Below are 27682 nucleotides of genomic sequence, written 5' to 3'. Positions count from 1 at the left end.
GGAGTTGGGTTAGGTGCTGAGAGAATGATCAGCCCGATATCACCCAATAAGTTCAGCATATGAACTCAGATCTCCCTGAATGTAACATTTTGAGTTCTGCACCACGCTGGCTCTTATGCAAAAACGATTCAGGAAGCATCATCGCGTCTCGTTAGCTCTCTCAAACGGGGGGAATTCAAGATTAAAACCTTTCTTCCCACGCTGCCTACCTGTACACTCGTTATTCCATGCCAATGTCCACAAAGCCTTTTGCTTTATCTTCTCTCCTCCGCTTCTTGCATTCAGTGGGTCGCCAAGTCAAGTTGCTTCCTTTGTATGCGTGTGTGCTGAAAGTGCTCTCAAGTCACAGCCGACTTGCGGCAGTCCTTCATGGGGATTTTCAAAGCAAGAGACGTTCAGAGGTGGTGACTGTTGCAACCCTGGACATCCTTAGTGGTCTCCTAGCCAAGTACTAACCAGAGCTGACCCAGCTTACCTTCTGAGGTCTGACAAATCCAGCTAGTGTGAGCCATCCAGCTAGAGTTCCCCCTGTATACTGTTGCTAAAATACAGTCCTTCCTAGCCTCCCAAGTAAATACACTTGTTCATGCGCTGGTCTGCTTCGAATACTGAAATCCCTTCCTGTCTGGCAATCCTGTGCTGCACCCAAGACCAGTTGGCTCGAGTCCCCACAGTGCCTCGAAATTGTGCTCTCTCGTGGTCAAATGATGCTCCACCTTTCTGTCTGCAGCCAGCTCAGCTGCCGCCTCTTCCTTCCAGCAGTCAAAACCCTTCATGGGCTACCAACCTTCAGGTGGGAGCAGGAGATCTGAAATGCCACCTGAACTCTAGCCTAGAAAGATCTGTTCCCCTGGGGGGAAAGGCAGCTTTGGATGGTGGCCTTTATGGCATTATACCCCCCCCCCCGCCGATGTCCTTCCCCTCCCAAACTTCTCAGGCTCCTCCCCAAGTAGCCATGAACTTCCCAACCTGGCTTGGCCTTATCTCTTCCCCACATCTCCCTCTTTTTTAAAAATTGTGTGTGTAAGCTTGGAAGTCATTTCAAATTTAAGTGGCCCAAAATGACAAAATGGACAGTCAGAGACAAGCCAGGACATATAGTTTAGAAGTGAGTATGAATGGCTGGCTAGCCTACAACCGCCTCCATAACCTGGAGACAGACATAATATAAGACAACGGGTCTCCCCAGAACCTGTTGACTCACCTTGGACTTTTATCTCGTCAACACCCAGCTTCACTTCTCTGCACCCTAATTAAGCACAGCTTGATTCTGTTCACCAAAGCTGGTAGCTTTTTCCCATCCAGTACTTACAGGGTCATCAAACCCCATTTACACCTATAGTCCACCTCAGAAAAACCCATCTTCTCCCAAATCATTGTCCATTTCAAAAAAACCCATCAAGTTATTGGTCGTGGGGCAAATACGTCAACTTGCCCCAGGAAGCATTTTGTCCTAGATCAAGACCTCACCACTGGTGTAGTGTGTGTGTGTTCTTGGATGAACCCCAAAATCTGGGCCTTTTCTTCTCCCTCTGTGAAATGCTGGCTGTTTTTGCAGACCTCTTTCTTTGAGATTGATCATTAAAGCCTTCCGAAATTACTTCCTCCCCTTTCCCCCCTTAGCTAGCCTTGCCTATGTTTTCAGCATGTTGGTATGTGTTTTCTCAACTTTTATTCTCCTTCAATAAAAATATTTCCAGTTGAACATCTGCCTGGTTTATTTTGAGAGTTCCCTTGTGGGGAATCCTAGTGATACCCCCCACCCCCGCTTTGTCTCTTTTAAAAACTAATTTCCCCCCAGCTCCTGAGGAGACCATCTCTTTGTGTAACAGCCTCACAGGGAATTTTGTTTCTGCGACACCATAACTTGAAAGCCCCAGTTCCAGGTGGGGTTGCCAACTATAAATTGGGATACTCCTGGAGATGTAGGGGTTCGGCGAGGGACCTTAGCAGGAGACAATCCCATAGTGTCCGCCCTCCAAGGTTGCTATTTTTGCTAGGGGAACTGATCCTTTTAGTCTGGAGCTCAGTTGTAATTCTCCACCTGCTGGCAAGTATTTTACCTGCTCTTACCTGGTGGTAAGAGCCTTGTTTCTGGTGCAAGACCTGTAAATTGAAACTTGATTGTGTGCAAAAGTTGTGGAATCTTGCCTTGTTCTGATATCTATTGGAAAGGTATGTATTGTTGCAGGTATAATTATTTTAATTGTGACATTTACTAACACAGCTGGTCAAAGCTTCTATCAAAACAAGGAAAGATAAAAGTACTACCTCGTCGCAGTGTTCTGTTGTGTTTCAAGACTATCATACACAAGGCTATTTAACATTGTGATTTTTGCATCATCCCGTGGTCTCAGGAACTGGATCGGGGATTCCTTTGAAGGGCGTTTTTTGAATATTTTCCAGGATTGGACTGCTTTTGTATCTATCTATGTCCTTTATCACTTTATATGGTGTTTATCAGGGTATAACTTTGGAAAAATACTTTGTATGAGAGTGTTAATAGAATGTGGTGAATTTTTCTAAGATTACTTGAATATTGTTTTCTGTGCTGAGGCTGGTTATCACAGAACTCTTTGGGGTTTTCTTCTGTCACTCACCTGGAGGTTGGCAACTCTCAAGGAAGTTCATTTGAAGTGGGTCAGCGATGCTCTGTATTCTTGGTGCTTAGGGGAGAACAGTGGGAGGGGCTTCTGGAGTACTGCCTCCCACTGGTGGCACCTGGGTTTTGGCCACTGTATGATCCAGAGTGTTGGACTGGATGAACTTATTGACCTGATCCAACATCTCTTCTTATGAAGTGGGCCATCTGAAAAGCCAATACACAGGGTTTTATTTGGAAAGACTATTATATTTCCGAACCCACTTTTTCTCTGAATGAGAGTCTCGGTTATGCAAAGGCACCCCCCACTCTTAGTGGGTGGGGTCATTGATTTTTAGAGGCAACTGAGTGTTGGATGATTTGTAGAAGTTATCAGAGGGAAATTTGCCATCAGATAGGATTCGGCATTTCAAATGCTTTTCTTCCAACAGCAGAGGGTGCCGTTGATTTACCAATAACTTCCTGCATTGGCTTGTGAGCAAGAAAGAGAGGCCAGGCGAGGAGAAGAGGCGGCGATTAGATTGATACCCTGCCTGTCACTTGGAGTCTCAGAGTGGCTTACAATCTCCTTTCCCTTCCCCTCCCCACACCAGACACCCTGTAAGGTGGGTGGGACTGAGAGAGCTCACCAAGAATTGCTTTTGAGCAGAACAGCTCTGACAGAGTTATTCTCCCTCGGGTTAGTCTGTGAAACCAGGATTCGGCTCACAGACAATCTTCAGAATTCTGGTTTCCTGGAAGCAAAAAAAAAAGGCTGTATCCTTCATGTGGCTATCTATGCAAGAGGTTATCGGATTCATTGTCCTCACTGCCAAGAACACATGGAAGTGAACACATGAATTTGCCTTCTGCCAAACCAGACCCTTGGTCCATCAAGGTCAGTATTGCCTACATGGACTGACAGGGACTCTCCCAGGGTCTCCGGAAGAGGTCTTTCACATCACCTACTGTAAGATTCTTAAAGCCAGAGATGCTAGGGCAGCGGTCCCCAACCTTTTTGGCTCCAGGGACCGGTTTTGTGGAAGACAATTTTCCCAGGGACTGGGGGTGGGGCAGTGGTTTAGAGATGATAAAATTGTGTACTTTATTTCTATTAGTTTGGTGTGGTGGTTAAGTGTGCAGGCTCTTATCTGGGAGAACAGGGTTTAATTCCCCATTCCTCCACTTGCACCTGCTAGCATGGCCTTGGGTCAGCCATAGCTCTAGCAGAGGTTGTCCTTGAAAGGGCAGCTGCTGTGAGAGCCCTCTCCAGCCCCACCCACCTCACAGGGTGTCTGTTGTGGGGGAGGAAGGTAAAAGAGATTGTGAGCTGCTCTGAGACTTTTCGCAGTGGAGGACGGGATATAAATCCAATATCTTCATCTACCTCATAGGGTGTCTGTTGTGGGGGAGGAAGGTAAAGGAGATTGTGAGCTGCTCTGAGACTCTTCGGAATGGAAGGTGGGATATAAATCCAACATCTTCATCTACCTCACAGGGTGTCTGTTGTGGGGGAGGAAGGGAAAGGAGATTGTGAGCCGCTCTGAGACTCTTCGCAGTGGAGGGCGGGATATAAATCCAATAACTTCATCTACCTCACAGGGTGTCTGTTGGGGGGGGGGGAGGTAAAGGAGATTGTGAGCCGCTCTGAGACTCTTCGCAGTGTAGGGCAGGATATAAATCCAATATCTTCATATACCTCACAGGGTGTCTGTTGTGGGGGAGGAAGGGAAAGGAGATTGTGAGCCGCTCTGAGACTCTTCGCAGTGGAGGGCGGGATATAAATCCAATATCTTCATCTACCTCACAGGGTGTCTGTTGGGGGGGGGGAGGTAAAGGAGATTGTGAGCCGCTCTGAGACTCTTCGCAGTGGAGGGCGGGATATAAATCCAATATCTTCATCTACCTCACAGGGTGTCTGTTGGGGGGGGGGAGGTAAAGGAGATTGTGAGCCGCTCTGAGACTCTTCGCAGTGGAGGGCGGGATATAAATCCAATATCTTCATCTACCTCACAGGGTGTCTGTTGTGGGGGAGGAAGGGAAAGGAGATTGTGAGCCACTCTGAGACTCTTCGGAGTGGAGGGCGGGATATAAATCCAATATCTTCATCTACCTCACAGGGTGTCTGTTGGGGGGGGGAGGTAAAGGGGATTGTGAGCCTCTCTGAGACTCTTCGCAGTGGAGGGCGGGATATAAATCCAATAACTTCATCTACCTCACAGGGTGTCTGTTGGGGGGGGGGGAGGTAAAGGAGATTGTGAGCCGCTCTGAGACTCTTCGGAGTGGAGGGCGGGATATAAATCCAATATCTTCATCTACCTCACAGGGTGTCTGTTGTGGGGGAGGAAGGGAAAGGAGATTGTGAGCCGCTCTGAGACTCTTCGGAGTGGAGGGCAGGATATAAATCCAATATCTTCATCTACCTCACAGGGTGTCTGTTGTGGGGGAGGAAGGGAAAGGAGATTGTGAGCCACTCTGAGACTCTTCGGAGTGGAGGGCGGGATATAAATCCAATATCTTCATCTACCTCACAGGGTATCTGTTGTGGGGGAGGAAGGTAAAGGAGATTGTGAGCCGCTCTGAGACTCTTCGGAGTGGAGGGCGGGATATAAATCCAATATCTTCATCTACCTCACAGGGTGTCTGTTGTGGGGGAGGAAGGGAAAGGAGATTGTGAGCCGCTCTGAGACTCTTCGGAGTGGAGGGCGGGATATAAATCCAATATCTTCATCTACCTCACAGGGTATCTGTTGTGGGGGAGGAAGGTAAAGGAGATTGTGAGCCGCTCTGAGACTCTTCGGAGTGGAGGGCGGGATATAAATCCAATATCTTCATCTACCTCACAGGGTATCTGTTGTGGGGGAGGAAGGGAAAGGAGATTGTGAGCCGCTCTGAGACTCTTCGGAGTGGAGGGCGGGATATAAATCCAATATCTTCATCTACCTCACAGGGTATCTGTTGTGGGGGAGGAAGGTAAAGGAGATTGTGAGCCACTCTGAGACTCTTCAGAGGGGAGGGCGGGATATAAATCCAATATCTTCATCTACCTCACAGGGTGTCTGTTTGGGGGTGGGGGGAAGGTAGAGGAGATTGTGAGCCACTCTGAGACTCTGAAATTCGGAGTGGAGGGTAGGATATAAATCCAATGTTGTCATCGTCTTGGTCTTCTTCATCATCATCATCATATTATTATTGCTACATTGTAATATATAATGAAATAATTATACAGCTCATGGCCCAGTTGCTAACAGGCCACGGACCGGTTCACGGCCCAGGGGTTGGGAAACTGAACCTGGACGTTCTGCACACTGAGCCACGCCCCCCCCCCCGAAGAAAAGGCAGAGCAAAAGGAGGACAGCAAGAGGTTCAGCTTTGCCAGTTCAGCTGCAGAAGAGCAGGAGCCCCTGGGCTATCAATCACCCCCAGCTTTCTCTGCAAGGAGGAAAGCGCCCGCCTGGGGTGGCAGCCAGATCCGGTTGTGGGATCCTGATATGGAGCCTCTGCCTTGCTGCGATAAAGAACACTTTTGAAATTGGCCTGCGAGAGGCCATGAAGCGCTCCAGGCAGCTGGAGTGGCCTCCGTCTGTGGAAAAGGGGAAGCGGAGGCACTTCAGTGGAGACTTTCCTTTCTCCGCTGAGCTTCAGCAGTTGGCCTAAAGAAATCCTCACAAAAGCATTGCAAAGGTCAAGCACGGAGGCTCACGGAGCCTCTTCCCAGGCATTCGTTCCTCACCTTATTTTAATAGGCTCTTCTGCTTTGGAGGAATGGCTTTTGTCCTGCGAATGAGAGCACCTCTCGAAAGCCAGAGGGGAGCAGCCAGATCCTGGCCCCATAGCAACCAGCTTTCTGCAATTACTATTTTAATGCCTATAAATTCTTGGAAGCAGCTTCACTCTTTGCTGAGCACCAAAAAGATGATGATGATGATATTGGATTTATATCCCACCCTATACTCTGAATCGCAATGTCTCAGAGTGGCTCACAATCTCCTTTATCTCCCACCCCTCCTACAACAGATACCCTGTGAGGTGGGTGGGGCTGAGAGGACTCTGACAGAAGCTGCCCTTTCAAGGACAACTCTGTGAGAGCTATGGCTGACTCAGGACCATTCCAACAGCTGCAAGTGAAGGAGTGGGGAATCAAACCCGGTTCTCCCAGATAAGAGTCTGCACACTTTACTGCACCAAACTGGCTCTCTCTTCCTAGGAAGAACCCTGAGTCGAGGAGACGGCAGACTAGCTTACAATTAGTCAGCAGCCTGGGGAGAGTTATGAGGAAGGGGAAAAGAGGGTGACTGCCTGTTCTCTGGACCCAGCCAGCCAACATGTGCCCAAGGGAGATCTTTTCCCTTCAGTCCTGAAACAGCAGCACTCTCTGTTCTTTGAGCACAGCAAGCTGCTTTGCAGCAAGTCAGACCTGTCAAGATTGCTGTCGTCTGCTCTGACTGGCAGCAGCGCTCCGGGTCTCTGGAAGAAGATCCTCTTAAGTGGAGAAAGTGGGGAAGCAGAGAGATTTCACGGAATACAGGGATCTGTGTAAAGGGCTTCATCTGCAGGCCCTTGATCATCCTCACAGCTCTTCTCTGAAGCTGCTCCGTTCTGTCCACATCCTTTGTGAAGTGAGGCCCCCCTTCAGAGGTCTTTCGCATCACCTACTGCCAAAAGCAGAGATTCTGGGGACGGCACCCAGGACGTCTCTGCATACCAAGCCGATGGTCTCCTACTGAACCACAGCCACAGCCAAGTCTGTATCTCTCTACTGACAGTCACATACCCACTGGAGTGACGGGGGCCTGTAAGAATAGAAGCCGCCTGCTTCAGGGGATCCAACCCGTTGGGACCTTCTACTTGCAAAGGGGATTTTCGGCCTGCCAAAACTGATGCTCTGTCACACAGTCAAGGCCCTTTCTGCAAAGACACCAAACTCTGACCCCTCTGGCTCGTATTGAAATGTTTATTAAGATTGAACTGGAGAACGATGGATCGAACACAATGCAAATGTGAAATAGTGGTTTTTTGTTGTTTTTCTTAAAATCTACATTCAGCCTTTTTTCCCTATCCATATATGGAAAAAAATAATTATACAAACAGACCAAAAAGTGCAGAACAGTTAAACTGTTTCCCATGCAACAAAGTCGTTTTTACTTAAAAACCAGAAAAAAGAAAAAAAAAAGCTTCGTGTTGAAATCAACGCCCCCCCCCCTTCCAGGCCCACGGCGCCATCGGATTCACGCAGACACATTCATCGGTCAGATTACTCGCTTATCTCTTTTTTTCCTCGTGAAAACTTAAACATTTATGTGTTTAACACACGCTTATAAACATTGCTAAACTCAGCAAGAGCTAGCAGAGTGCCCCAACTTAATAAGTTGATAAAAAAGGAGTCGTCGTTATGGCCAGTTCACAATGGAACTAAATATATATATATATATATATTTATACTATTCTTTCTTATATTTTTTCATTATGAGATGGCTAGATGCAGCTTTTTCACCACACGAGGTGTATAGTTTTTTTTTTAAAGAAATCGGCTGGCTGTTTGGCCACCGAGAAAGTTTAATGTCCGTGTTGCGGCTGAGAGAAAGGACCCCGCTTCTCTGGATCCACTCAAACTGCTCAAATCACTTTACACACCCAGAAGAATATTATGCTTGTCTTGAATTTTTTTTTAATTAAAAAAACCTCACAGTCTGTGTTTTGGAACTGAACACTAACACGGGTGAGGGTCGAAGCAGAAGGGTCCAAATCTTTATATCTTTTAGGGGAGTTTTAAAAAAAACATTTGGAAAGAGAGGCGGGCGGGACATTTAAAAGTTGATCAGTGTGACGACAGCTCTTATAGGCGTGAAGACTGAAGATACATCTACAGAGATGCTGAATTTTGCTAGGAAATGTATTTACTCAGAGACTCTTCTCATGGGCAGCTAGTAGGGGAAAAATATGCCTATCGTTAGGGCCTCTGCCTTTCAGGAGAAAAGCTGTGTCGATGTCCGGTCATCTAACCAGTCAGGCAAGAAAATCTGATGCAAAAGGGGAAAAGAGAAATCAAGGCACGGGGGTCAGTTTTCGGGCTACAGCGAGAACCCTTGAGAGATTCCATCAGGGTTACCTGGTACAAACCTCGAGAGGTTTTGGAGACCACACCAGAAACATTTAGAAGGAACTTCCTCCAACAGTTGCAGCTTCTTCCACGGCGATGTATAATGACAGAGAGAAGCCACCTCTGCTGGAAGCCCCCCCCCTCCCCTTTTCAAGAATCTTCTAAGGAGCAAATCCAGCTAGGGGCCCCATGATGCAGGTCTCCACAGATAGGTTATTCATACAGCTTGCTCCAAGGTCAGCCTGTGGGAGCCACGGCCTTGGCAAACAGCAATTTTTGCAAGCGTTCAGATGTGCAGAAAAACATTTACATTTTTCTTTTGTTATTGCAAATACAAGATTCCCGGCCCCCTCGTTCCCCTGGCTGCAGAACTAGCCCTTCTCTGCAAATTGTTCGGAACACAAGTTAATTTGTTTGAGGGGGGCTGTTCCTATTCTCAAAAGCCATAAAAGCGTGTGAATGTAACTGCCAGTGTGCATTTAACTGTCTCCCCTCACAGCAGATTGTCTGGGCTCTCAAAATTCCCCTCCCGAGACTCTCTCACACGAAGAAAAACAGTGGCATAACAAGTGATCTGGTCAAAAGAACACCTGAAAATTAAAGTTTTATTTTTGGGTGCAACATGGAAACGACGCTGAACTCAACTAGGAGTTCTGTATGTGTGAGAGAGTATCTGTTTCAATGCTCTAAAAACAAAACAAAAAAACACCACCACCAACATCTGTAGTATGGTGTTTTCTTGCATAAATCTTCACTTTAGAACCACCCTGGCTAGACTAGCAATCCACTGATAGGAGATGACCAAAAACATCGGTATCTCCCATAACCACAGCCAGAGTCGCTTTCCACATCTGCGTAACATCTGGTGTCCTTTACTTTTAGTTGCCCTATTAACAGAAAGTAAATGACAGCTGTAAATTAATGCACACCAATAATTCCCTTCCACCCCCCAAAAAAAGATGTGTTGGGCATTGAAGCTGCCACGTGTACTGTGGGGGAGCTGGAGAGAAGAGAATCACGTGGGATTTTTCAGCAGCGTGGGGAATGACAGACATTTGCCCCTTGCTAGCAGGGTGGTGGGTGGGTGGTGAGAAAAACGAGTGAAAATGACTCTAATGTACAGCGGACAGCAGCATGCAGCTGAGACTGAGCGTTCCCTTCTTGAACACATAAAAAGCTTTCAGTGACTTAACTACAAGACAGGTTAATGGCCAAAGGATGCCAAACAATGCCCCTCCCCCACAAGTGAACTGCAGAAAAGAAATGTCTGGAAATATTCCAGCGAGTTTCAGCTAGTCAAGAAGTGCTTCTCGGCAGAAGGCCCCTGGAGAGTCGGTCTCTTGGAAACAGATGTAGAAGAAGCCTCCCTCTGTGGCTCAGAAGGGAACTTTAAAATGCCTTCTCGAACAAAGGTCACGGAGGCGACCACATTGCGGCCACTGCAGCGGACGTCTGGGCGAGGTATGTGGTGCGGTTTTGCTGCAGGCAAACTCTCTTATCGTAGCGCTCTTGGACAGGTCTCAGTGGAAGACCCAGAGAGGGGAGACGGAAAGACGGCACCGCCCCCACCCCAGACACCCTATCTTCCTTCAAATCCAAAATGGAGTCTAGTTTCTCCTTGGGAGTTGACAAAGAAGACAGCGGTGATTCTCAGCAACAGGATCTCGACCCTTCTTTGCAGATCCTTTGCCAGGGACTGCCCACCTTTTATCGAGGAAAGGGCTAAATGAAAAGGCGCTGGGTGGGACCTGGAAGAATCCGGTCTTCATGATGGTTGCCTGCGCCTCTTCTGTCTCCCCCAAGCCCATCTCCTCTTAAGTAGACCAAGATTCTCTGCACCCTGATGGGCAGTCCAAATGACAGAACACGAGACTTAAGGGATCTGCAAAAGTATTAAAAAGACGACTTGGGTAAAATCCCGTGTGTGAAACCGTAAGAACCCATTTCTAGAAAAAAGGTTATTGCTTTTATCCTCGCACCCCAAGATACCCTAAAATGTAAAGACCCGTCTCAAATGTGGTAAGATGACATAATTAGCAGGTTTCTGGGAAGAATTACATCCAACCCTTTTATAAGCCATAAAAAACCCGCACGAGGGATGTCGGCTGAACGACCAGGCGGCTGAGGTGAAGAGAAGAATTCAAGATCCCCCATGCAAGAAGTCAATCCTAATGCCAAAGAAGGTAGCCGAAGGCAAAGATGGGATGTATTAAAGAGGGAAGCCCCCCCCCCTTCCTTTTTAAAAATCAGTCATAGTATTTTCAAGTAGCTGAGTGCATCTCTGGTTCAAGCATAAACCAGCTCAACTGCCAGGGAACCTTGGAAGTTGTAGATTTGGCAGAATGTTGAGGGCTCTTCCCAAGACTCCTAGCCCGATTTAGAACTACAGCTCCCAGAATCCCCTGGGAGACAAAAACTAATGCACCTAGGCTGGTTAACACACTCAATTTAAATGCTGGGGGGAAAACACTCACAGGTGGGGTTTTGCATTTGCTGGAACCTTAAAACTGGGAGGCTACGTGCAATGATCAGCTGCCCAGCAGGCATAGCTGTGTCGCACAGGTAGTCTTAAATGAGATGCTGGGTATGTGCAAATCCCCACAAGGGAGCGCTCTTGAGCATCACTTCCGTCGCGCCCAAATCTGAACCACAGAGCTGGCTGCCGAAGTCCTGGCAGTTGCATTCCTAGCCCTTGTGAGAAGCGCACTGTTCTCTCAACTCCCCCAACGGAGCCTCCCACTTCTCCTTCAGTCATGCTGCAGCTTAAGCTTGAGAGTGAAAAGGAAAGACTGCAAGTGATGTTTTCAAGACGCGGCTCGCAAAGAGGAGAAGATGCACAAAGCGATCATTTGCGCACAGCTCTTTGTGCATTGCTGGTCTCGGGTGTTAATGTTGCTCGGACAAAGGAATGCACGTCTCTCCTTGAAGATACGATAGGAGGTGTGATAGGAGACATTTTGGTATTCCTAAAACCCCGTGCCAGATCCAGGAAGAGAAATTCTACAAAGGGTTCTGCTGATGGAACAGCTGAGAGGGCAAAGCTAATGGTGCTCCAATGAGGCTTTTACACCCCTCCAGAATACACCTTCTCTCCAGAATCTGAGATACAGGTAAAATTCTGGCAGAGTTCTTTTAGCAAGGAAGAGACACAGGGAGCTTCCAAAAGATGGCCGTGTTCCACAGACCAGCGGTCAAACCAAAATGGTGTTTCAGCAACTACTGAAATTCTTAGACAGTTACAGGAACTCATGGAAGGCCAAGATTTTGACAGGTTCTTATAAGCCTACCAAGAGTCAAGTCCTCTGAGCAATAACGACATTGCCGTCCTAACCCTGGACATATGAACCAGGTGGGTCAAAACAAGAAAGAAGCGGAAACACAAAACAGGCTTGCTGGGATTTCAGGGGATTTCAACTGGTTTAAGGGACCATCTGACATGGTGAGGGAGAAGCCAGGTTGGAATTTCCAAAAGACGGGTCCTCTCAGAATCGGGGCAGATACAGAGGATTCCTGTAAGACACTGAGAGTTTCTACTGGGGTCCTTTCAGAGCAAGTTAGGGGATTATGCCCAAGGTAATGTCCATTTAAAACAGGTGTTGAGTGAGCTTTTGAAAGAAATGCCAGGTCTGTGGTAAAATGAGGGGCACCTCGCGATTCAGTGTGGGAAACACGATTAAATCCTAACAGAGGTGGAGACAATCGAATTTTGCTCACTCCATAATTGGATTAGTTTGGTAGCCTCTCATTCTTTTTGAGAAACAGATTTCAAATCAAATGCTCCACAAAAATGAGCCGGATCTCATGGATCTGTTCCGCTACCGGTGGTGTGTTCCTTCAGCATATATTCTATGTATGGAAGTAGTCTTCTCGTTAGAAGAGGAAGCCACTGTAGCACTCGGGGCAGGAGTTACCGTTCCTGGAACAAATTCTTGGGATCTAAACTGCAGCTATTTAAGAGGGAAAAGTAAAACTCAAGTCTTCCCTCAAATGCTGAAAAACCAATTCTGTGAAACTCCCATGTCAAAAAAGAGCTTGCATGAAGTTCCACTGGCCTGTGGAGACCCTATTCAGTCCCAATGGAAGATCAAAAAAAGAGGAACAAGACGGAACAGAAACTCGCAGCCAAGGAACAAAACAGAAGATGAGGCGAGACTACGCAAAGATGTTGGTCAGATGATTATCACTTGAGCCGTGTTGTTCGTACAGCCATACCTTTTAAAAAAATACACTGGCAATTCAAGTTATTAAAAACTGCTTTTCATTCAGAAATATATATGTGTATATATATAAGTGTATATATGTATATAGATATTTGCTTTTGAATGACGATACTGGCAGCATGGCTCACAGCATGCATTTTAAATGAGTTTGAGACAGCAGAAAATATCGCTAGGGCGGTCCTGATCTGCCATGTTCGGACAGCAAATCAGCCACAACTGCTGCTCCGATGGGGAGATCCCTCCCGCTTCGAGGTGACCGCTCCGAAGGGCATCCGTCAACAGGCAGTGAAGCCTCATTGTGTACCAGATGCGTAATCCAAGCTCGGCCCATCTACAGTCCCAACCTGGCCGAAGAGTCCAAATAGGGATTCAAGCAGTGCCCTCGTGCATGTTACTGCTCTCGTCCTGAAACGAGGATTAAATTAAAGCAGCATGTGGTGGGTGGGGGTGGAGGCAAGAAAAGGGGTCAAAAAGGAAGTGAGGGACATCGTTCAGCAAGGCGTACGCCGCCCCCCCCACCAAAGGAAAAGTACAGCATATGAAGATGTTGAATTCCTTAAGGCCCAAAGCTGTTTCAAGACACGTTTAACCCTCTCCCCCCAAAACTCAAAACTACAACTATTTGAGGCTGCAATGTCAGAGGTAGGCCTTTGGTTTTCACTCGCTGTAGCCAAGCTACCCTTTGAAACTCCACCTTCACCATTTCCAGCCTGGAAATTCAACAAAGTGCAATCCACAACCCCTTCTAAGCCAAAGGGAAACCCTCCCAACCCATTTGAAAGTGCTGCTGAAACGGGGACTCCTCTTTCCAAAGCAGCTTTCTCATGAAGGAGATGACTGGCTTTAAACGCCACAAGAAGAAAAAAATATATATATATTTAAACTTGACCAGCTGATTGGTCAAAATGGACAAAGCATGTTCCAGGAGTCCACCCGCTCCCCAAGGCATGCTCAAGTCCCTCGTCATCCCCATAACCTTCCCCCATCTCTGACAAACAGATCGCACATCTCAGAAACTACAGCGAGTGGCAGCTGCTGGGGGTGGAGGTCCTTGAAGAAAAAAAAAAATCTCAGATAAAAATAACATGAATGACGATTTGACAGCAGTTTGCACAGCAGCTGCAGTGATCTGTTGAAAAGAAGTGTGAGAAGTAAATGTAATGCAATCCAGACTACAGTTCAACGGGAAGAAAATAACAAAAAGAACTGCATCTTTCAACCTATTATTGCGCCGCTAAAATACACCGTTTGATCAAAACAACGGATTTGCCTATTAAAATTTGCGAGTTTCGAAGGGGAGTGAAAGAACTGAATGGAAACAGAGGAATCCCTGCATTAAAAGCTGCAGCAATCGCTTTTGCTTTCAATTTTCATCTTAAAAAAAAAATCACCAAAATACATATTTTAATTTGTCCAAATGGATAACTGAGCATTTTCAAAAACTACCATGACGTTAAAAAAAATAAAATAAACTAAAACATGCAAGAAGGTAGTTTAACCTGCCAATTGGTTAACGTTATCTTTAGAACCCAGGTGCACGACTCCTCGTTAGAAAGGCCACGAGGAGAGGAGAGCCTCTGGATTGTAGAGAAAGTGATCTGCATTCAAGGCTACACAAAAACTATGGGATCTCATCAACAGTTTTCCATGAGGAACCATCCACCCACTGCAGCAAAGGATGTTCCTCGAATGTTCAGATTTCACTTGAAACAAATGTTTGGGTTCATGCACCTGAATGGCTTGGAATGTGTGCGAATGAAGGTGATTTTTCGCTCAAACGGTCGATTCGCTTTCCACTTCCGACGAAACAGCTTCTTTCCTAGACAACTTGATCACGGTGGGTTTCTCCTCGCTCACGCCGTTGCTGTCAGGCGCCTCGGGAGGAGGGGCCAAGCCTTTCTGCTCTTCCTTTGGACTCTCGCCGACATCGGGGTAGATCACCAGGAAGGTGGCCGTCAGGAAACCCAGGAATGAGCCCACCGAGGCCACCACGGGGATGACCTGGACTGTGCCCACAGCATCCACCACCCCTCCCAGAGCAGAGGCCACCAGGATCTGGGAGATGTAGACCTGGCAGGACAAGATGGCACAGTCTATGCCGAAGCCTCGCTTTGAGTTTCCAGGGCTGTGGTGAATATACTGAAAGAGAGACAGGAAATATATCAGTCAAAGTTTGTGCGCTGCTGCAAGTTGGAGGGCGAAGAGTAAGAGAAAAGAGTGGCAGCACAGTATAGCTAAGCAACCAAAAACAACTGTGCCCCCAAAAATCAAACACTTAATTACACTAGGAAAAATATTTCATTCTACAAGTGCATAAGCATCAACAAGTTTTTACAACAGTATCAAAATAGTTAAAAGGAAAGTCCCACTAATAATATGCCCGTTCCACTCCGAAGAAATTTTCAATCTTCAATGGATATATTACTCCAAATTCATCTTGCAGTGCAGAGTCCAACCTCAGACATCGGCTTCAAAGGAAAAATTCACCTTCACGTGATTGCCAGCTTTATATCACGTTTCACTGATTCCAACTTTTTCATAAGCTGATCAAATAACCTTGCAACAGCATTCTGCCTATCACTCATGCATGCCCATTTCCAAATTCTCAACTGGTGGCCAATATACCCGCTGAAGACGGAAAATTTCTTTGGAGTCACCCAGTGGAATGGGCATATTATTAGTGGGACTTTCATTTTAACTATTTTGATACCGTTGTAAAAACTTGTTGATGCTTATGCACTTGTAGAATGAAATATTTCTCCTAGTGTAATTAAGTGTTTAATTTTGGGGAGGAGGCACAGTTGCTTTTGGTTGCTTTGCAAGTTGGAGGGGGGCAGGCAGGTGGGGCAAGGCCCAACCCCTGCTCAGTGTAGGATCAGCAGAGTAGAACGTCCCTGACAAGTGTTTGTCTAGCCGTTGCTTCAAGATTGCCAGGGAGGGCTGATTCCACAGTTGAACAACTCTTACTGTAAAAAACATCCAGCCGACACCTTCCCACCCTTAATTTAAACATATTCTTGCGAGTCCTCTCCTCTGCTGCCAACAAGAACAGCTTCCTGCCCCCCCTGTAAGGGACAGCCCTTCAAAGACTTCAAGAGATCCATCCAGTCTTCCCTTAACCTCCTCTTCTCTAGACTGAACATTCCCAAGTCCCTCAGTCTTTCCTCCTAGGGCTTGGTCTCCAGGTCCCTCATCGTCATTGCTCTCCTCTGCACCAGCTCCATTCTGTCCAAATGCTTTTTGATGTGAGATCTCCAGAACTGCACACAGTACTCCAGATGACCAACTTGGCCTTACGTTCACAGTGAAGAAGATATTGGATTTATACCCCACCCTTCACTCTGAATCTCAGAGATTCAGAGTGACTTACAATCTCCTTTCCCTTCCTCCCCCACAACAGACACCCTGGGAGGTGGGTGGGGATGAGAGTGCTCCCCCAGAAGCTGCCCTTTCAAGAACAGCTTTGTGAGAACTATGGCTGACCCAAGGCCATTTCAGCAGTTGCAAGCGGAGGAGTGGGGAATCAGATCTCCCAGTTAAGAGTCCACTCACTTAACTGGAGAGCCAGTTTGGTGTAGTGGTTAAGTGTGCAGACTCTTTCGTGTTAACAAAATTTATATTTTGCAATATACTGAAATGCATTTCAAATAATAATAATAATTAAAAAAAACAATAATTCAATCCTTATCAATAATTACACATTTTCTTCTTTTCTCACTTCCCCCACCTCTTTTTTCTTTGACCGTCGGTGCTTCAAGCTATTGAGAAAAAACAATTAAGGTACCATCTGTTTCAGAATCTTGCACTATGAAACTTACATATAATCTAATAACGTATCTATATCTCTATTTATAATTCGGTCTTCTAGCTTTCCTTCAGGACATTATTAACACATCCTGAACTTCTTTATCTCAATATACTAAATCATATCACCTTAACCTTTTATTTTGCCCATAGTATTACACTTATCTTTCATCTATGTATTATCACACCACTTATAACTGTTTGTTGTAATTATCTCTATGTTTTCTAACTGCTAATAAAAAGAGCTATCGTATATTGATTCAAAAAATTCTTTCTAATCATCCATCTCCCCCATTTTCTCCAATTTCAGGTTATACTTTCAAAAACCACCAAATGTCTATTAACTCTCCATTGCTTTTCAATGGTGGTGGGGGGTGGGCTCCCTCTGGGAATCCTACCCCCCCAGGGAAAGTGCATGCGCAATACATAGCCTCTCCTCTCCCGGTGTAGTGAACGCCGCATGGTCACTGTCTGGCTATGCCTGGCAGATGGTCACTGCAATGGCCCCTCCTGCATTACTGCATCCGTAGCAACACCTTCTCGCTGGTCCCCCCCGTTTTCACAGAGTTTGCTACGTCATGGTGCGACCGAATTGTCCGGCGGTATAACCGGATGGGCAGGCTGGGCCCACCAACCTCATCAGCCTAAGAGAAGGAAAACTCTAACATCAAACCCGGGCAGATAGAGCTCGTTAATGTAACACCTACCACCTGGAGGACTCACTGCCGGCGTCCCGGCTTACTGGGCCATGGCAGATGACCCCCAGGTGAAAGGGTGGAGCCAGTACCGCGCACACTGCGCTTCACCTAAAAAATTCCTCTGCGCAGGCCTGAAGGGCATATCCACACACACAACCCACAACGCATCAAGTCCTGCAGCGATAGGCAAGGGGCGAAACGGCAGGTGGAAGGTGCCACTGGAAGCCGCAGTCCCGATCCTGCATGTAGGCGGTTCAGGATATTGGTCGCCTGATGCTAACCCGGAGACGAAAGCATCTTTCGGCAGCACCCTGAACGACCAAGCAGCCTTATCTAGGGACAGCACTGCTTGCTCCACACGGAGAGGGGCCTAGAAAAGGTGGCCTAAACAAAGCTCGTCTCCCCCACCCCAGTTGGCTAGCCGCGGTCAACGGGCATCCTTACTTGCGGTCGAAAAATAACAACAAAGAAAAGGCATGCACCTGCCTCACAAAGTGTGCAAAGACTAAAGCTTGCGTGTTGGAACATCAGAACCATGCTTGACACAGTAGGCAGTGGTCGCCCTGAACGACGCTCTGCTCTAGTTGCCCACGAACTTCTCAGGTTGAATATCGACATAGCAGCTCTCAGTGAGGTCCGTTTCCCTGAGGAAGGTAGTCTTCAAGAACACGGTGCTGGCTATACCCTCTACTGGTCGGGTAAGTCAAAGGCTGAGAGCCGCCTTTCTGGCGTTGGCTTCATGGTCAGGAACTCCATTGCCTCCAAACTCGAAAACCTTCCAACAGGTCACTCAGATCGCATCATGTCCATGCGCCTCCCACTTCAAAACAAGCAGCATGCAACACTCTTCAGTGTGTATGCCCCAACCCTTCAAGCAGATCCTGCAGAAAAGAACAAGTTCTATGCTGATCTACGCAACCTCGTACGGAAGACCCCTACAGAGGACAAGGTGATCATCCTTGGCGACTTCAATGCCAGAGTAGGTAAAGACTCGGAAGCCTGGAAAGGAGTACTTTGCAAACACGGCATTGGCAACTGCAATGACAACGGGCGCCTCCTGCTAGAATTCTGCATGGAGCACCAGCTCACCATCACCAATACTATCTTCCAGCAGAAGAACAGTCTGAAGACAACCTGGATGCACCCACGGTCCAAGCATTGGCACCTTATCGACTACATTCTGGTGCGCCAGAGAGACCTTCGAGATGTCTTACACACCCGAGTAATGCCCAGCGCAGAATGCCATATGGATCATCGTCTTGTACGCTGCAATCTCCGTCTTCACTTTAAACCCACACCCAGGAGAGGAGGTATCCCTCGGAGGAAGTTTCAGGTTGGCAGCCTCCAGTCAGCCGAAGTTAAAGCTGCCTTCCAGGCAAAACTCCAGTCGAGAATTGAGGACCTCAGTTGCCCCACAGACCCTTCTCCAGAAGCACTCTGGGAACACCTAAAAACTACCGTCCTGCAGATCTCTGAAGAAGTCCTCGGGTTCTCCACAAGGAAGAACAAGGACTGGTTTGATGAGAACAATCAAGAGATCCAAGAATTACTGGCAAAAAAGAGATCTGCCTACCAAGCACATCTTGCTCAGCCCTCCTGTCCTGGGAAAAAAGCAACCTTTCGCGCTGCATGTAGCAACCTCCAGCACAAGCTTCGAGACATTCAGAACGAGTGGTGGACCAAGCTTGCAGAGAGAACCCAGCTGTGTGCAGACACTGGTGATTTAAGAGGGTTCTACGAAGCCCTGAAGGCAGTATATGGTCCATCATATCAGGCTCAGAGTCCCTTGCATAGTGCAGACGGCCAAGTGCTCCTCACAGACAAGGCATCCATACTGAACCGGTGGTCGGAGTATTTTCAGGTTCTCTTCAGTGCCAACCGCGTAGTTCAAGATTCAGCAATCCACCTCACCCCACTTCAACCGGTGAAAACAGAGTTGGATGAGATCCCCACCCTAGAAGAGACTGTTAAAGCCATCAAGCAACTGAAAAGTGGCAAGGCAGCAGGAGTTGATGGAATTCCACCAGAGATCTGGAAGCATGGGGGCACAGTACTACATAGCTCACTTCACAAAGTACTTGTCACCTGCTGGGAACAAGGCAAATTACCACAGGACTTTCGCGATGCAATCATCATCACCCTATACAAGAACAAAGGGGAAAAGTCAGACTGCTCCAACTACCGGGGGATAACCCTGCTCTCCATCGCAGGCAAAATCCTTGCCAGAATACTCCTGAACAGACTGGTGCCCACCATTGCAGAAGAACTCCTCCCAGAGAGCCAGTGCGGCTTCAGAGCTAACAGGAGCACCACCGACATGGTATTTGTTCTCAGGCAGCTCCAAGAGAAATGCAGGGAACAGAACAAGGCTCTGTATGTGACTTTTGTCGACCTTACCAAAGCTTTCGATACCGTTAGCAGGAAAGGCCTGTGGCAAATCTTGGAACGTTTAGGATGTCCCCCAAGGTTCCCCAGCATGATCATCCAGCTACACGAAGACCAGCGAGGCCAAGTCAGACACTGCAACGACCTCTCGGAGCCCTTCCCAATAGGCACAGGTGTAAAGCAAGGCTGCGTTCTCGCGCCAACTCTCTTTACGATCTTCTTTAGCATGATGCTTCAAAGAGCCACAGTAGATCTAGATGAGGACGATGGTGTCTACATCCGCTATCGCACCGATGGCAGCCTGTTCAACCTGAGGCGACTAAAGGCACACTCCAAGACAATGGAAAAACTCATCCGAGAGCTACTGTTTGCTGATGATGCTGCACTCGTCTCCCACTCGGTATCAGCTCTGCAGCATATGACGTCCTGCTTTGCAGAGGCTGCCAAGCTATTCGGCCTAGAAGTTAGTCTGAAGAAGACAGAAGTTCTCCACCAGCCTGCACCCCAGGAAGATTATCACCCTCCCTGCATCACTGTGGGTGAATCAGTTCTGAAGACAGTCCAGCAGTTCAGCTACCTGGGGTGCATCATCTCCTCAGATGCCAAGATCGACAAGGAGATTGACAACAGGCTGGCAAAGGCAAACCGTGCATTTGGCCGACTGCACAAAAGAGTGTGGAGCAACAAGCATCTGAAAAAAGGCACAAAGATCAATGTTTACAAAGCGGTTGTGATGACAACCCTCATCTATGGCTCCGAATCGTGGGTTTTATACCGTCATCACCTGCGACTCCTTGAGCGCTTTCATCAGCGCTGCCTTCGCACCATCCTCAACATCCACTGGAGTGACTTTGTGACCAACACTGAAGTCCTCAAGCGGGCAGAGGTTACCAGCATCGAGGCACTGCTGTTGAAGACGCAGCTGCGCTGGGCAGGGCATATTTCTAGGATGGAAAACCACCGCCTTCCCAAGATTGCCCTGTATGGCGAACTCTCCACCGGCCATCGAAATAGAGGGGCACCAAAGAAGAGGTACAAGGACTCCTTGAAGAAATCCCTTAGCACCTGTCACATCAACCATCACCAGTGGTCTGACCTAGCCTCAGATCGCAAAGCATGGAGGCACACCATCCACCAGGCTGTCTCTTCCTTTGAGAACGCACGCATAGCTGGTCTTGAGGACAAAAGGAGATTGAGGAAGAATCGCACTGCTACAGGACCAACCCTAAATCAGACTTTTCCCTGCAGCCGCTGTGGCCGGACCTGCCTGTCCCACATTGGTCTTGTCAGCCACCAGCGAGCCTGCAGCAAACGTGGACTATTGCACCCTTCTTAAATCTTCGTTCGCGAAGCCAAGCCGAGAGAGAGCTTTTCAATATAGACCTGAAACTTCTTCCATTCATCTTTAAATTTTTCTGCATCACTGTCTTTCAAGATTCTAGTAAGTCTATCCATTTCACTCCAATGTAAAGTTTTTAAAATCCAGTCCCATTTATCTGGTATTTCAGCTTGCTTCCACCTTTGTGCAAATAATGTTCTCGCAGCTGACAACGTATACCACACCAAAGTCCTGTCTTGCTTCGGAAAACTTTCCATTTGTTATCCTATCAGAAAGGTATCTGGTGCCCTTTTAACTGCATATCCCAAAATCTTCGACATCTCTTGTTGAATCATTTGCCAAAACTGTCTTGCTTTTTCACATGTCCACCACATATGGTAAAAAGAGCCTTCATGCTTTTTTACATTTCCAACACCGATCAGATGCCTGCTTGTTCATTTTTGCTAACTTCTTAGGTGTCATATACCACCTGTATTGCATTTTCAAACAGTTTTCTTTTATATTATTACATGTTGATATTTTCATAGAGTTCTTTCATAGGTATTCCCATGTCTCCATTGGAATTTCTTTATTCATATTTATTGCCCATTTAATCATTTGAGATTTTACTGCTTCATCTTCTGTGGACCATTTCAATAACAATTTATACATCTTTGCAATCAACTTTTCGTCTTCCCCTAATAGCACTTTTTCCATTTCTGTCTGATCTTGCCTTATATCTGTAGTCCTGGTATCTTTATCCACTAGACTTTTAATTTGTAGCATCTGGAACCAATTAAATTTGTCTTGCAGTTCTTCCTCCACTTTTAATTCTACTTTGCCATCCTTAATTTTTAACAATTGTTTGTATGTAACCCATTTGTCTTCCTGTGAGTCAGAAATCCATTTTATAACTTCCATTGGTACAATCCACAGTGGTTTCCTCTCATCACCATATTTAAAATATTTTTTCCAAGTATTCAACAAACTTCTTATAAAATGATGCCGGAAGAAACCATCCATCTTCTCCTTCCCATAGTACAAATATGCATGCCAACCAAATAGATTTCCATGACCTTCTATCGCCAATAACTTCTGGTTGGATAAGGTTATCCAGTCCTTGAGCCATACTAAACATACTGCTTCATGATATAATTTAAGATCCAGCAGTTGAAAACCTCCTCGTTCTTTCGCATCAATTAGTATTTTCCTTTTGATTCTTGGTTTTTTTCCCGCCCATACAAATTCAGAAATCTTTTTTTGCCATCTATTGAATTGTTTAACATCTTTCACAATTGGAATTGTTTGGAAGAGGAACAACATTCTTGGTAAGACATTCATTTTCACAGTAGCTATCCTGCCCAAAAGAGACTAGTTCAGTTTATTCCATTTCAACAAATCAGCTTCGATTTTACATCAAAGTTTATCATAGTTATTTTTAAACAGATCTATATTTTTCATCGTGATCTCTGCACCCAAATACCTTACTTTTGAGGTGACTTACTTTTGAGGAGAGCCAGTTTGGTGTAGTGGTTAAGTGTCTGGACTCTTATCTGGGAGAACCGGGTTTGATTCCCCACTCCTCCACTTGCACCTACTAGCATGGCCTTGGGTCAGCCAGAGCTCTGGCAGAGGTTGTCCTTGAAAGGGCAGCCGCTGTGAGAGCCCTCTCCAGCCCCACCCACCTCACAGGGTGTCTGTTGTGGGGGAGGAAGGTAAAGGAGATTGTGAGCCGCTCTGAGACTCTTCGGAGTGGAGGGCGGGATATAAATCCAATATCTTCTTCTTCTTCTTCACATCCAGTTGCGTTTTGAAGTTCTTTCTGTTTGTGCAATGATAAATTTTTACTTAAAATTTATGATTTTTCTTTATTTATGTAAAACCCAGCAAGGTCACCATATTCTCTGATTTTTTCCAATAACAATGGTAATACTTGTATTGGATTTTCAGTAATAAACATCATGTCATCTGCAAAGGCTCTGTATTTATAAGTACATCCTTTCCATTTTAGCCCCTCTATTTCCTTATCTTCTGTTATTTGCAACAACAAAATCTCTAGAGTCATTATAAATAGCAATGGAGATAGAGGGCAACCTTGTCTTGTACCTTTGCTGATAACCATTTGCTCCGTTAAATCTGAATTAACACATAGCTTAGCTCGCTGTTCAGTATATATCGCCTTCACCATTCTTATAAAGTCTTTTCCCAACTCTACTTTTTCCATCCCAGCAAACAAAGTCCCAATTAAGATTGTCAAAGGCTTTCTCCGCATCAGCAAAAAAGAGTGCCACTTCTTCTTCCGGATGTTTTTCATAATACTCTACAATGTCCACCACTATTCTGACATTGTCTCTAATTTGTCTCTTCGGGAGAAAGCCTGCTTGCTCCTCACAGATAAACCTATGCAGGTATTGTTTTAGCCTTTCCGCCAAAATTTTTGCAAAGATTTTGTAGTCATTGTTAAGCAATGAAATCGGTCTATAATTTTTCACATTTGTAGCATCCCTGTCTTCTTTTGGTTACAATGAAATAACTGCTTCTTTCCAAGTATTTGGCACTTGCCCATCCAAACGGATATTATTCATCAATTTTTGGAGCACTGGAACTAATATATTTATAAGAACTTTGTAAAATTTTATTGAAAAGCCATCTGGTCCCGGTGCTTTCCCTATTTTCATTGAACTGATTGCAGCTTCTATTTCACCTTTTTCAGTTGGATCATTCAATGTTTCTTTCATCATTTCTGATGTTGGATTTACCTTCACCATTTGTAAATAGGCCTCTATTCTTTCTTTATCAACTCGCTGGCCTTTAAATAAGTTAGCATAGTACTTGTAGAATTCCTTTTTGATGCCCTCCTGATCTACAATTTCTTTGCCACTGGTTTTAATCTTGTTTATGTATTTATTTTCCCTTCTTCATTTGCCACGCCAAATACTTTCCAGGCTTGTTTGCCCCTTCAAAAGATTTTTGTTGGAGTCTTTTCAAATTCCACTCCACCTCTTTATTCAGTAAATGACTTAACTGACTCTGTAAAATTGTAATTTCTCGCAAAACTTTCTTTTTCCCCGGTCTCTTTCTTAATTCAATTTCCAACAATTGCTTTTTATTTGCCCTTCTATCCTTATTATTCAATGTAATTAATGTTCCTCTCATCACAGTCTTATAGGCATGCCAAACCGTTTGAAATTGTACCTCTTGGTTGTCATTTATTTGGAAAAAAGCTTTAGTTTCTTTTTTTAGAGATGCCACTACCTCCACTTTCTGTAATAAGTCATCATTTATCCTCCACCTCCTCTCTTTTTTCCTCCCTTTAGCCAACCACATCAACGGGTTATGGTCTGCACCTATTTTCGGAAGAATCTCTACTTTTTTGTGATCAACCCCAGCTCTTTTGTAGCCCATAACATATCAATCCTAGAAAAGGTATTATGTCTGGCTGAAAAAAAAGTATAGTCTCGTACCCTGGGGTTGAATTTTCTCCACACTTCTAAGCTCTCTTGTTTGATTAGTTCAAAAAATGCTTTAGGTAGTTTCCCATCTGCATTTTTTCCCCAGATCTATCTAAGGAGTTCTGGATCGTTCCATTAAAGTTACCCATAAGCATTATCTGATCGTATGTTACTTGATCCAGTTGTTTCATAATATCATTGAAAAAGTCACTCTTAGCCCCATTAGGAGCATAAAGTCCCAACAACAGATTAGAGCACGCTCTCTTCAGCAAGCCCAAAATCGCTGTCCTCAGAGCTTCCTGGGCCAGGATATTAATATTTAGTTTTATAAACATTCAAAATGGTGGCCGCAACTTTTTCAGGCCCCAACTCTATGATTTTTTGGGCTAGAGTAGGCCTGGAGGTCTAGCATGTGTCCCTCTTCTCCCAGCGCTGTTTCCTGACTCTCTTGAAATGAAGTCCCGTTCTCAATGGTTTCCACTCTCACGATAGTTCGATCGTCACTTCCTGTTTTGCAGTTGCAAGCCGAGGCTTTGTTATGACGGGAGATTTTTTTTGCAGATGCCACAAAGGTAAACAAATCTTTTTTTGAATTTTACAGTGCCTATTAACGTTCCAAAGCCACGATTTCACCCCTAGCCTCTGTAACACATCTTTACTTCTTTGCAAATAGTTCCAAATCTTTGTTTCTTTAGTTTAAAAATGTTCTCTTAGTCCCGGAATGAAAGATAAGAATTGTACCTTATCAAGTGTCCAAAACTTCTTTACACTGATCGTTCCAATCTTCAGTAGTCTATAGTCCATAGAAAGTTGGGGTTGGGTGAACTTATGTCAACTTAATGACTCCAAAAAGCCTTTGTAGACGTTGTTATGCGATTTTTCATGGGAGATTCTTCAAAGCCGAAAAGGAGCCCCAGTGGGACTCCTCGCCAGCCAAAGTTAAACTCCTCAGAATCTTGCAAGCATGTCTTGAACTCTTCCCATAACTGGGAGGGTAGGGAGCAGGTGATAAAAACACCTTTTATGCCCAGAACAAAGGCATTGGTTCACTCCACGAAAGGGAGATGCGTCAGTTCCCCATCTTTCCAACCCGGGAAGCCTCAGTGTGCGGACTCTTATCTGGGAGAATCGGGTTTGATTCCCCACTCCTCCACTTGCACCTGCTGAGATGGCTTTGGGTCAGCCATAGCTCTGGCAGAGGTTGTCCTTGAAAGGGCAGCTGCTGTGAGAGCCCTCTCCAGCCCCACCCATCTCACAGGGTGTCTGTTGTGGGGGAGGAAGGTAAAGGAGATTGTGAGCCGCTCTGAGACTCTTCAGAGTGGAGGGCAGGATATAAATCCAATATCTTCTTCTTCTTCACTACACCAAACTATCCCAGATTCCATTGTTGGTATATCCAGTTATAAAGGACTGCCTGACACCTCGGAAAGTCAACTGCCCGTCAGGAAAGACAGTACTGGGCTAGATGGCAGGACAACATAAGACCACTTCACATGAAGAGCCCCCGCCCCCTTAACTCAGGCTCTCCAACACAACACGGAGGAAGATATACACTTGACCACTGTATTCTATCAGCACAAAGTGCACACTGACAAAGACGACGAGAGTTTCGACAGACTGCGCCTGGGCCTTGGTGTGCAAAGGGGCAGGATACGGCCCGCTGCGCTGCTGCCACCTACCTCCTTGATGTCGTGATATTGTCCCAAAAGTGCGTAAGGGCAGTAGGAGATGCTCATGGAGACGATGCCCATCGTGCTGATCATGACCATGGCGACGTACACGTTGGGGAAGATGGCCATCACGGCGGTGCCGATGGAGAATCCCAGCGTGCCCAAGATGTAGATCACCCGGATGCTAAGGTCGTAGTTGTCCAGGTATTTCTGTAACAAGGCTGAAAGAGGTTTCAAAGAATGTTGTCAGTTGAACCAAGGAAGCTGCCCCCAGCCAAGTGGACCGAGACCAGTGGACTGACTGGCCACAAATCATGCTTTAGATGTCAGATGTCTTTCCTGAGCTTCTCCCCTTCTCTGTGCTGCTGCGCTTGCACGGTTCTTTGATGCCACCGCTGCAGTTAGGGCCACCGTGCACCCCAAAGGTTGTGTGTAGCATGACAATACAACGGAGCAACTAAGAATGAAGCACTAAGAGCAGGGGTGGAATTCTAGCAAGAGCTCCTTTGCATATTAGGCCACACACCCCTGATGTAGCCAATCCTTCTGGAGCTTACAAAAAAGAGCCTTGTAAGCTCTTGAAGGATTGGCTACACCGGGGTGTGTAGGCCTAATATGCAAAGGAGTTCCTGCTTGAACTCCACCCCTGGCTAAAAGCCACCGCAAAGAGCAGGGCGCAAGAGACAGGCGATAGGCTGGAATTGCTGCATTAGGGATTTGGAAGCTCTGACCTTAGGGACGTCAACTCAAGTCAGCCACTGCCCCTCTTAGGGGCAAAGTTGTAGCAGAATATTTCCTCCTTGAGGCAACACAGAGCTGGGCTGGCTGTTACATGCACTGCAGTGCTGGGCATTCCCAGGAGAAGAAGAGGAGGGATGGTAGCTCAGTGGTAGAGCATCTGCTTGGAAAGCAGAAGGTCCCAGGTTCAATCCCCGGCATCTCCAAAAAAGGGTCCAGGCAAATAGGTGTGAAACATCTCAGCTTGAGACCCTGGAGAGCCACTGCCAGTCTCAGTAGACAATACTGACTTTGATGGACCGAGGGTCTGATTCAGTATAAGGCAGCTTCATATGTTCATAAGAGTTCCATTTTAGGGAAGGGACGGTGGCTCAGTGGTAGAGCATCTGCTGGGTAAGCAGAAGGTCCCAGGTTCAATCCCTGGCATCTCCAACTAAAAAGGGTCCAGGCAAATAGGTGTGAAAAACAGCTTGAGACCCTGGAGAGCCGCTGCCAGTCTGAGTAGACAATACTGACTTTGATGGACCGAGGGTCTGATTCAGTAGAAGGCAGCTTCATATGTTCCTATGTAAGAGGAGATGGGGTTTATACCCTGCCCTCCACTCAGAGTGGTTCACAATCTCCTTCCCTTCCTTTCCCTGCAACAGACACCCTGTGAAGCGGGGCTGAGGGAGCTCTCTGAGAACTGCTCTTTTAAGAACTGGGACTGACCCAAG

At 46.3% G+C, this 27682-nt stretch overlaps 1 protein-coding gene across 2 annotated transcripts in view; it reads right to left on the bottom strand.

Annotated features, from left to right (window-relative positions):
* Window positions 1-8518: 8518 nt before the first annotated feature.
* The window catches only part of SLC45A4 (solute carrier family 45 member 4), a 75457-nt gene continuing 56293 nt past the window's right edge, over window positions 8519-27682 (bottom strand). The window contains exons 7-9 of one of the 2 annotated variants that reach the window (XM_060243183.1): window positions 26238-26449; window positions 14633-15040; window positions 8519-8601 (exon numbers count right to left, since the gene is read on the bottom strand). In XM_060243183.1, the coding sequence (XP_060099166.1) occupies window positions 14675-15040; window positions 26238-26449 (578 nt within the window). In that variant the 3' untranslated portion in view covers window positions 8519-8601; window positions 14633-14674. Of the gene's footprint in view, window positions 8602-14256; window positions 15041-26237; window positions 26450-27682 lie in introns of those variants that run through there. The other variant, XM_060243182.1, reaches the window with a different exon arrangement.

The sequence above is a fragment of the Heteronotia binoei genome, chromosome 7, assembly GCF_032191835.1.
Source record: "Heteronotia binoei isolate CCM8104 ecotype False Entrance Well chromosome 7, APGP_CSIRO_Hbin_v1, whole genome shotgun sequence".
Classification (NCBI taxonomy): Eukaryota; Metazoa; Chordata; class Lepidosauria; order Squamata; family Gekkonidae; genus Heteronotia; species Heteronotia binoei.
Note: the sequence above shows the minus strand (reverse complement) of the source record. Positions and strands in the feature narration are given on the sequence as shown.